The following is a 10922-nucleotide window of genomic DNA, read 5'->3' as shown; positions in this document are numbered from 1 at the left end:
GGTCGATGGGACTGGGAAGTACTGCACCATCCACCATACTCCCAGGACTTAAGTCCTTGTGACTTTGATTTGATTCCGAAGATGAAGGATCACTTCGAGGCATTCACTTCAAAACTGTTCCAGAGATTTGACAGGCAGTAGACCGCTCCATTCGCACCATCAACAGAACAGGCTCTGCAAACGGTATACTACGCCTTCCACATCGCTGGCAACCGGTTCTGCACAACGCTGGTGACTACTTTGAAGGACAGTAACATGTGCGAACATGTAACTTTTTTCTATCGGTTGTGAATAAATAGTTGCCACTATTTAAGTTCCAACCCTCGTATTTATTTCTATGTTACTCAAGTTGGGAGCTGTTCTTGATTCGAATTCTGGATTATTCACTTTGTCTTCTTACGTGAAGGCATTTCGGAATGCTGTGTTTAGTAACTCTGCTTTGGCAGCACTGTCTTCTATAGTATCTCCATTGCTATCACACAGAGAAGGCACTGATTGTTTCTTGCCGCCAACGTACTTCATATACGACCACAATCTCTTTGGATTTATTGCCAGGTTTCGAGACGAAGTTTCGTTTTGGAAACGGTTACAAACATCTCGCATTGAAGTTCCTGCGAAAATTCGAGCTTTTGTAAAATATTACCAATCTTGCGGATTTTGCGTCTGTTTAAATTTGGAATGTTTGTTTCCTTGTTTCTGCAACAGTGTTCTGACTCGTTATGTGTACCAAGGAGGATCAGCTCCGTCGTTCGTTAATTTTTTGGCAGAGGAGTTGATTATGGAGAACAAAGGAAGGCAGAAATCTGGACATGCTTTTACCCTCTAAACAAGGGCGCACGTAGATATAACAATAGTCTATACGCTTTTTTTTTAGGAGTCCCCGCGTTGGGCGTGAGGCACCTTCAGGCACTGCTGCTATGCATCGCACACGTGCTGGTCTTCTGCTTGCGGACCGACATGTCGGTGGCGGTGGTTGTCATGGCCAACAACACCGCTGGCAACCCTGACATCAAGGTGGGTACTTGCTGGCTGAGCTGCTGGGTCATCACAACACTGTCCTAGTGCAAACAACTTGTAATTCCTACAAATAAGGCTGATATGTAGTTTTCATATTAGTCACGCCCTTTGTAATAAGTTTATGTAAGCTGAGTTTAGCATTTGTGCTCAGTGGTTCAATGGGGTGGCGGTACAGTAAGGGCCTCTTTCTGTATATGGCTGGGTTCTAGTGGACTTGGTTTATCATTCCTTTACCATGACCCACACACAACTGTGCGATAGTTTTGAAAAGTAGTGGTGTATTTCTTTAATTATAATTGGATATTGAGACTTGTCTCTGGTATAAATTGAGACATTTTCTATACATAGTAGTAGTAGTAGTAGTAGTAGCTTTATTCATCCATAGATCACTTTTTACAAGATATAGAACATGTCAAAGTATTAACAAGTTTAGACCAATTTAAAATAAGCTAATTCGTATACACACATATTTACAGGCTTCTAGTTAGACGTAATCTTTAGAATTACACCCATCATACAATACTTTTTTACAAATAACTTACTAAAGAATATAATTCCACAGCCTTCACTCATATGTCACTATCGGTCACTGCACACACTATACACACATTGTTTCAAACACTTCATTCAATACACAGACACACACACACACACACACACACTGGTGATATCTTGCCATTTTTTGTACTGCAGCTTCCCATTTGCTATCCTGAAAAACTGAGTCAGCATCCCTCCATAATGAGTGAGATGTTGAGCTCAGGAAGAGGAAGAGGTGTTAGTATTGTGCTATGCATAGCTATGGGGTAAGTATATCTAGAAAGGAAAAAAGAAGGAAAAAACATAAAGTGAAGATGTTATGTGGAATGTTGGATGTTTTATAATCATTATTATTGTTATTTATTTGTACTAGATTTCTTTCTCAAACCCCTACTCTGTTTTATCTAAGTAATCCTTCAATGTATAAAATGTGTTGCTAACAAGTACTTTTTAGCTGCCTTTTTAAACAAGTGTATTTTAGCAATTTGTTTAATCTCTTTTGGTAATTTATTGTGCAGTTTTATTCCTTGGTAGAAAATGATGTTTTGAGTTTTATGTTTATTTTTTCTTGGTAAATGTAACTTGAGTCTGTCTCTTGTTGCATGGCCATGGACATAGCTGTTTGTGCAGTAATTACCAATGTTATTTTTGATGTGTATAACGTATTTTTGATGTGGGCTCAGTAAAATCAAATTGTGGCTCCCATTCAGTGCGGCGCAAATTCACCTTATGGATTTAATTAGTAACATATGATTAAATAAACTGGCTGCAGTCCTTTCCAGGAGTCTGGAGTCAGAGTTCAATTGTACAACGTGCTAATAAGTCATAACATGTCTCCATATCACAATATTTATTACATAAACACAACTCACAATAGAATTGCACAATAACAACAGACATCTATCATGTTTTTCCATTGTTGCAAATCTATGGCGTTCATAGAAGCAAAAGTATTGTAGATCTACATGACCTACCACAGCGCCATTTCACTCTGAACTCACTTTTGCCATCTCTCTAAAATCGATTTACTGTCGTGCCTCTCCCCACCAGTTTAGGAGATACGAGGTCACAAAAATGAAGTATAAATATATACTTCATAGTAGAATGAGGCCGCCTGAAGCTAAGTGATATTTCAATTCGCATTAGTCTGAATTCAAAAGAAATTTTCCTTTGTATACTAATGTGGTAGCAACCTTGTTTAAGTCAGCTGTTCTTCACACAACCGGTTCTGTCATATTAGCAAAAGTAAATAAATGTAATATTTACGAAATTTAAAACGACTGAGAATTGATGTGTGATACATACCATCATAAAGAAATTTTTAGTGCTGAATTCAAAACTAATCTGAGATTTGGCGAGTCCGTAATACTTCTGAAGTTATGGAGAATTTAATATTATGAATAACATTTCAATTATATTAATGCAGCTGATATGTTCCTGTAAAACATGATCTTTTGTTCTCCAGCATTAGCTGAATGAAGTTTACCTTTGAAAACAGTCGTTTAATTGAATTTTAATTTTGCACCACAACTTCCTTCATTGATATGTGGGGAAAATATCTTTTGTTTTGTAAAGGTTATTCCACTCCATGATAAGCTGAATGATACAGCAACCGTTTTCCATGACTGTAAAGAAACAGAAACAGTTAGAAACTTACGTTCGTTAAAAGTAATGTGTTTCACCAGTTTAAGGCTTTATCAGATTTTATGAATACCTATCAAGAGCATTTTAAATCACTCTGGAAAGACGAATGGCCAGAACTGATAGTGAATAAACAATGTAAAACACAGTTGTGTTGGACTAGACCCATTTGTAAATCGTGAACACCACCAGACGAAGTGCAGCATAGAGCCACAAGTACATCGTATAAACCCGAAAAATGGGTGAATAAACTATATACTAGGCGTCCACATTGGAACTAGCTGGTTCCAACGTTGTCCCCTTGAGTTTCGGGTTTATATGTTTCTATGACGTATATGTGGCACTACATTGCACTTTGTTCAGTGGTGTTCATGACTTAAAAGTGGATGTAATCCGACAGAAATATCTTTTGGATGGTTTAATCATCATCAGTTCTGAGCATTCTCCTTTCCACCTGCTGATATGGAATGCTCTCGATAACTTTTTATCAAATCTGATGAAGCCTTAACAAGGTGAAAGGAGTTATTTGTAATAAAAATAACTTTGCAACTAAGGCTGTTTCTTTATAGATATTCTATTTTGCACAAGCAACAAAGTCACTTGAGAACAGCCTAGAAGGCTGAAACTAGCTGAGAACAAATAAAATTAATGCAACAAAAGTAGAAAATTCCAACTTATTTTAATAAATTCATTGCTGTGGTATCTACTGTGAAGAAAGTGTAGGACATGCTACCATACAAAGATAAGAAAGAAATCCAACATTATTGGCACATAAAAATGAAACTGTTGAAAACCATTAAAACAAAAGACATAACACACGGTTAAAAATACTCCTAAACTCCATGAATATTATTAAACTTATAACACAAATCGCTAAGAAAGTGAAAAAGCGCAGTAACATTATGTGACTCAAATGTGAAATTCATGTTAACTTCAAACAAAAGATCTGGTTCAAATGGCTCTGAGCACTATGGGAATTACCTGCTCAGGTCATCAGTACCCTAGAACTTAGAACTTCTTAAACCTAACTAACCTAAGGACATCACACACATCCATGCCCGAGGCAGGATTCGAACCTGCGACCGTACCGGTCGCGCGGTTCCAGGCTGTACCACCTAGAACCGCTCGGCCACGCCGGCTGGCTGATCTGTTTCAACTGTCAATTATATCTAGCACATCTACAACTAGGAAACATATTCACTTCAGTGCAATGTAATTTGATACTCAGATTAGTTAACGAGTATTCACATCTGTGAGCTAAAAAAATTAGAGACATATATAAACTAATTAACAATGTCATAGTTTATGCTGAAATGAAACAGCATTACAGATGTGAACAAGTAGACTACAATAACTTAAAAAATTTTAACATGTTGAGAATTTGACAAATATTTAATTTACAGAAGCAGAGCTGGATCTCCTGAATAAAGAATTAAAATTGAATCTACCTTCCAAACTACAAACAAGTATGAATAAAAATCTCATACTAAAATAGCCTTGGATATAGCACAGCTCTCCATTGTAGACCAAAACAAAATTGCTTCTAAAATCTCTGAACTCATTTCAGAGAATGTAAAACACAGTCACAAAGACAGTTACTTGATGAGGGCCAACCAAAATCCAATGTGATATGTTAACATGAAATCAAATAAACATGATGAATTAACTCTCACATGATGTCTGGTGTCTTTTTAGACTCCAAGGCTCGTTTAACTACAAATATACAGTTAGTGGGTATAGACTACTCATCCTCCAGATATGCTATTATGGACTTATTATTATAACTGGGTAAAATATTTATGGTTATATCACAGTTGTATTACAACAATTTGAAATTTTTGCAGTGTGATCATAAAATGCCCCAGGTATGTAATATGTGATTTTCAGCTTTATGTATAAGTTTTGTTACGAAAATAAATCTTGGCAACAGTTCACCTTATAAACCGACATTCATTTGTACATTGTTGTAAAGAACGATTAGAAAATACATTCACATGTATTGTTGTGACAAATTCAAAGTTTGGAATTGAGTGTTGTGGAAGGAAGATGTGGTGTTATAGTTTTTTTGTCATGAAGGGTGGTATACCTTTTGCAAGGGGCTACAGTCTCCAGCAGGCTTTGGCAGATTTACAGAAGAGTAATAATGATAATGAATCAATTTTTGGAAATGAGGAAGACAGTGGTGTTGATGGAGATATGATAGAGGAAGATGTACAAGTCGGAGAGGAAGTAGATATGAGTGATTGTGAAGAAGATGATAATGGTATTCAGATACAGAGTGCATCTACTTTTGTGTCTAGATGTGGACAGATAACATATAACACAGCACCACCTGATATGCGCAAGCAGATTTCAAGGAATGTAATACGTGAAGCTTCGCATATTCCACGTCACCTTAGACCAAAACTACAGACAAGGGCAGATTATTTCAGACTTTTTATCACCAATCACATGCAAATAGTAATGCTTGCATGCAAAAGATATCAAAATTCCGTACAAAACTCTTGAACGCTGGATTGATATTGATTCTACAGAGCTGCAAGAATTTTTTGGTCCACTAATAATAGCTGGTTCTCATAAGGCACGTGGGAAGCCTTTGAGTGAATTTTGGTCAGAAGAGTATGTCTTAACTATTTTTCGAGTCACGATGAGCTTATCAAGATTTCGTGATATTTTGATGTGCCTCCAGTTCGATGATAAACTTGCATGAGAAGAAAGAAAAGCTGCTTCCAGGTCAAAAGCTGAATCTATAAGAGCTGTGTTTGAAATGATCGTTGGTGCATACATTTCTCCTTATGTCCCTGGACCTTATATTACAGTTGATGAGCATCTGTGCCCACTTTCAGGGGACAGTGTCCATTCAAGGTGTACATTCCTTCGAAACCTGCAAAGTGTGGGATAAAAGTGTGGGCTACTGTGGATTGTGAGAACAATTATGGTAGTGGTGGTAAATTCCTATGAGACCAAACTGCTGAGGTCATCGGTCCCTAGGCTTACGCACTACTTAATCTAACTTAAACTTACGCTAAGGACAACACACACACTCATACCCGAGGGAGAATTTGAACCTCTGACAGGAGGGAGCCGCGCGAACTGCGGCAATGCGCCCTAGACTGTGGCACCAGTTATGTCCCAAACGCACGAATGTATTTGTCATAATTGTACGAGTTTATTCAAGGGAAACGAGTGTTACATGATGTAGTTGGTCACCTGAAAGAAAGTAGTAGGAACATTACCACTGCTAACATTTTTACAAGTTTTGATTTGGGACAAGAACTTTTTGCTAATAAATTGACACTTGTGGGAGCTCTTCGGGCCAACCAGAAAGAGATATCAAAAGAAATGTTGTCATCAAAACAGAGGTGTTCATTATCAACTACTTTTGGGTATGCACAGAATACTGTTTTAGCTTCAAATGTTCCTGCACAAAATAAATCAGTCATTTTGTTGACTATTCTACACCAAACATTTGATGCAAGTGAGTATGAGCACAAAAAACCTGAAACAATGATCTTCTACAACTCAATAAAATTAGGAGTTGATACAGTTGATAAAATGGCTAGACACTGTTCAGTAAAAAGTGGAACAAGAAGGTGGCCATTGCTGTATTTTTTGATACAGTAGATTTAGTTTGTCTTGGTGCTTACGTTCTGTATTGTAAATTTTTACGTGATATGAGAAGTAAACATGCAAGAAGATAATTCCTCTCAGAATTAGGAAAACAACTAGTCAAACCTCATATTGAACGATGAATCCTGTCGCCCCAGTGCAGAACACAATGCATTTGTTCAGCAATAATATCTTCACCTTCAAGGATCTTCTAAAGTAAAAACAACACAATAACCAGGAAGCTGATGTTCCAACTCTGGAAAGAAAACGGTGTGGTTCCTGCCCAAGAAAGTGAATCAACAATGTGATGGGTGTCACAAGTTCGTCTGTAAAGAATATGCTAGGATATGTGTGTTGTGTAATGGTTGTTCGTCATATGTTGCATAGAGCGAGTAGGAGTGTATTTCTAATAAAGTTCCATGGAAGTCATATTACACATAATAATGAAAAATTACTTTGTTACATAGCGTGTGGGTTATGATTATTTTGTGGTAAAATAATTTTTTGAAGTAAACAAATTAAGCAAAATATGTTTTCATAGATCAACCAAATGTAGAATATAATTACAAGTTATATGTAATTTAATTATATTAAGAAACTATGGAGCTGTAATATCAACATTGTGCATATGTTTCTCAATAAATTATAATTACTTTTGTGGACATATTTCAAATTTTATCGCCATAAAGTTGCTTGAATCACTTTAGGGTAAAAAAAGACGCCAGGCATACAATACGTTTTTCCAAAGCTGATACCTTGCAAGGATTAAGCATAAAGGCAATGCATTGGTAATAATATTAAAATGTCTATCTCAATAAAATTCATGAGTGTTTTTGTAAAGCATGAATGTTGTTGTTGTGGTCTTCAGTCCTGAGACTGGTTTGATGCAGCTCTCCATGCTACTCTATCCTGTGCAAGCTTCTTCATCTCCCAGTACCTACTGCAACCTACATCCTTCTGTATCTGTTTGGTGTATTCATCTCTTGGTCTCCCTCTACGATTTTTACCCTCCACGCTGCCCCCAATACCAAATTGGTGATCCCTTGATGCCTCAGAACATGTCCTACCAACCGATCCCTTCTTCTAGTCAAGTTGTGCCACAAACTTCTCTTCTCCCCAATCCTATTCAGTACTTCCTCATTAGTTATGTGATCTACCCATCTAATCTTCAGCATTCTTCTGTAGCACAACATTTCGAAAGCTTCTATTCTCTTCATGTCCAAACTATTTATCGTCCATGTTTCACTTCCGTACATGGCTACACTCCATACAAAGCATGAATAATTAAGTTAAAACATGATCCTGTAAATAAATTTAATGCATATATCAATGAAGTCCTTAAAATTTCAATTTTCTCTTCACTACTTAAGAGATAAAGAAATGCATAATTCTGAACCCCCAGGCTGGAGCATTATGAGCACAACCAAAAATCCATAAAAAGGACATACCTGTTAATCCTACTGTCAGTAGTATTGATAGTGCCTCCTATTTATATGCAAAAACTTCAGTTACTACACAACAAGCTCTACACATATGAAAATAAATACATATGAATTAACTAATCAAATCAAAAATACATGTGTTCCTGATAACAATAAGCTGGTTTCTTCTGATATCATTTTTGTTTACACAAATATTCTTATTAAGGAAACCATTAATATAATTGAAAACAATGTAATTAAATAAAAAGAACTGATTACAGCTGAAACCCAAAAGTTCATTCACACTAAAAAAAAAGAAAATTCAGAGAACAAATTTGGAATTTTTTGAAAACCAATAAGTACAGGCATACTTGTCAATAATTAGTCATACCAAGCAGAAGTGCATTGAAGACAAATTTTCACCCAATGATATGGAGATAAATTTTCAGTTCAAAGAAGATGATATGAACCAAGATTTAGTAATACTAGAAAATTTATCTGAAGTACATTATTTCAAACTGCAAATAAATAAAAGTATATGCAGAAAAAGAAAATTAAGGCAGAATCAGAAGGAAATAAAATTACTGTAAAAAGAGAGGAAGCTAAACAATAAACTAAATTTGTTGTTTTGATCTTTAAATAATCATTTCAAATGAAAGAGCAAAAACTTTCAATAATACGGAAATCAAAATTAGGTCCCATACTGAAAACAATATTAGTAATATAAACATACCACGAGTTCAACAGACCCATTTAGTGTCAGAGATCCTCAAAATTTGATGTGATGATTGTGAGAGAGTTTATATTGAAGGAATTGGTATACACTTTGTAATGATGACAGTAAAAATGCGTTTTCGTTACATCTCCTAAGCAACTTACTTTCAAAAACATTAATGGAAAGCTGCAAATTTTTCATTATGCTGAGAAATTGAAACAAACAAATATCTTAGAAGAAATCAAAATATCCAGTCATTTAAAAAGGCAGGCTGATACACTTCCTAAACACTAAATAGATCTTCAGAACACAAAATTCCTGGATAACTTCAGTCACATTCTGCTGATCATCAATCAGAGATCATCTATACAATAAAATGAAATTTTGAGATATAATCTCACTTCACCATACACTTTAACATTTATTTTTATTTTATTCTATGTTATTTTGCATACTATTGTTGTTTAACTTTTGTCATCTACACAAATAAGTATACAGTTTTTTTACATGAAATCATATTTCCAGTTATCCCATGCTTAGCTTTTTCTGGTTTATTAGTCTAACACGTTTGTAAATGTCAAGTTGTCAAAGCAAGAAGACAACATTTGTGAACCAAAATGAACAGAAAAAATTTCAAAGAAACTCTCATTTCAGTTTTTTGTTGCAGGTTTACAGTCACAACATTACATTTTTATTCATGGAGGTAATATAACACATCTTATTTTACACAGAACCACAAAATCACTAGAGACTGGCTTAGAAGCCTGAAACTACTTGTGAATAAAAGAAATATTACAGGAAAGTGGAAAATGCCACTCTCTTTTAATAAATTTGTGTCTTTAGGTTCAGCTATGAAGAAAATGAAGGAAAAACGTTTTGGAAGTAGCCAAATGAGTAGATCCATTTTGAAACCAATTATACCATTGTGAACTCTAATTGTTTAGATTCTTAATTCATGTTAACAAAATATGGGTTAATAATCTATTTACAACACTAGGAAAACTGATTTCTTAAAGGAATCCTAAAATACAATTTCTGAAGTAATGTATAGTATCTACGGAATCAGCAAGCACTCACTAATATTTTTGTGCTATTATGCTTGTATACCTATCTTATGAATTAAAAATGAAATGTATGTGGTGTTAGTGTAGATAAGTGCCAAAGAGTCTATTGCTATGTGTCACAATCGACTTTGCTTCAGTAATCGAAAATCAATTATGGAATTCTATCTGAAAGAGTGGTATATAGTTCTTTAATAAATGTGGAATACAATAGCTGCCAGAAGGAATGCGTAGCGTCTAGTAGCGACTTGTCAAAGCCCCTACTGCTACATTCAATTCATTGGGAAAGTGCTATTCTGGTCTGAAAGAACAATGGGAAAACTGTTCCGAGGGAAATCGCCTATTTCAGGACATGACACTTGTCAAGTTACTCGTGTATTAATGCACTGCTATATGAGATTTGACTAAACAGGCGACAGTATTGTCACTGGAGCTGGAAACGGAAATGAAAATATCAAATGTGGATATAACATGAATTAAAGTTAAAGAAATAAAAGCGTTAGGGTTTGCCAATTGATTCGCAGCTCTGTAAGAACTCCAATGGACTTGGATAGGCAGTTGAACCAAATGGATATTTTCTAGAAAAGATGTTAAATAGAACGTTGGTAATGGAGTATAATCGAACTATGTTTGGTATTCCGAGACAGCTGGGTTAGGAAATGATGTCTATAGACTACCTTAGTTCTCAAACAAGTACTTGGTTGTGTCAACTGTATAGATATGCTTTCCTCAATATTACCCTAAACACCCGCTACTTTATTTCCCAATACTTGACCATAGACTGAGCACCTTTTACACATTCAACTAAAATAAATTACACAGCTCTTAATGCATCCATAGTTGTTCCGTCACTAGTGTCGAGTCTTGAATAACGTCTGGCTCGCCCTGTTTACCCCTTCAGCCTGAGGGTACGCTGACGAT

General features: G+C 35.6%; 1 protein-coding gene across 1 annotated transcript in view; it reads left to right on the top strand.

The window, feature by feature from the left end:
• Nucleotides 1-809: 809 nt before the first annotated feature.
• LOC126455945 (sialin-like) overlaps nt 810-10922 on the top strand; it is a 194820-nt gene continuing 184707 nt past the window's right edge. Inside the window, exons 1-3 of the mRNA XM_050091705.1 lie at nt 810-834; nt 875-1014; nt 5272-5556. Coding sequence (XP_049947662.1) covers nt 810-834; nt 875-1014; nt 5272-5556 — 450 coding nt within the window. The remainder of the gene's footprint in view (nt 835-874; nt 1015-5271; nt 5557-10922) is intronic.

Source organism: Schistocerca serialis, chromosome 1, assembly GCF_023864345.2.
Source record: "Schistocerca serialis cubense isolate TAMUIC-IGC-003099 chromosome 1, iqSchSeri2.2, whole genome shotgun sequence".
Classification (NCBI taxonomy): domain Eukaryota; kingdom Metazoa; phylum Arthropoda; class Insecta; order Orthoptera; family Acrididae; genus Schistocerca; species Schistocerca serialis.
Note: the sequence above shows the minus strand (reverse complement) of the source record. Positions and strands in the feature narration are given on the sequence as shown.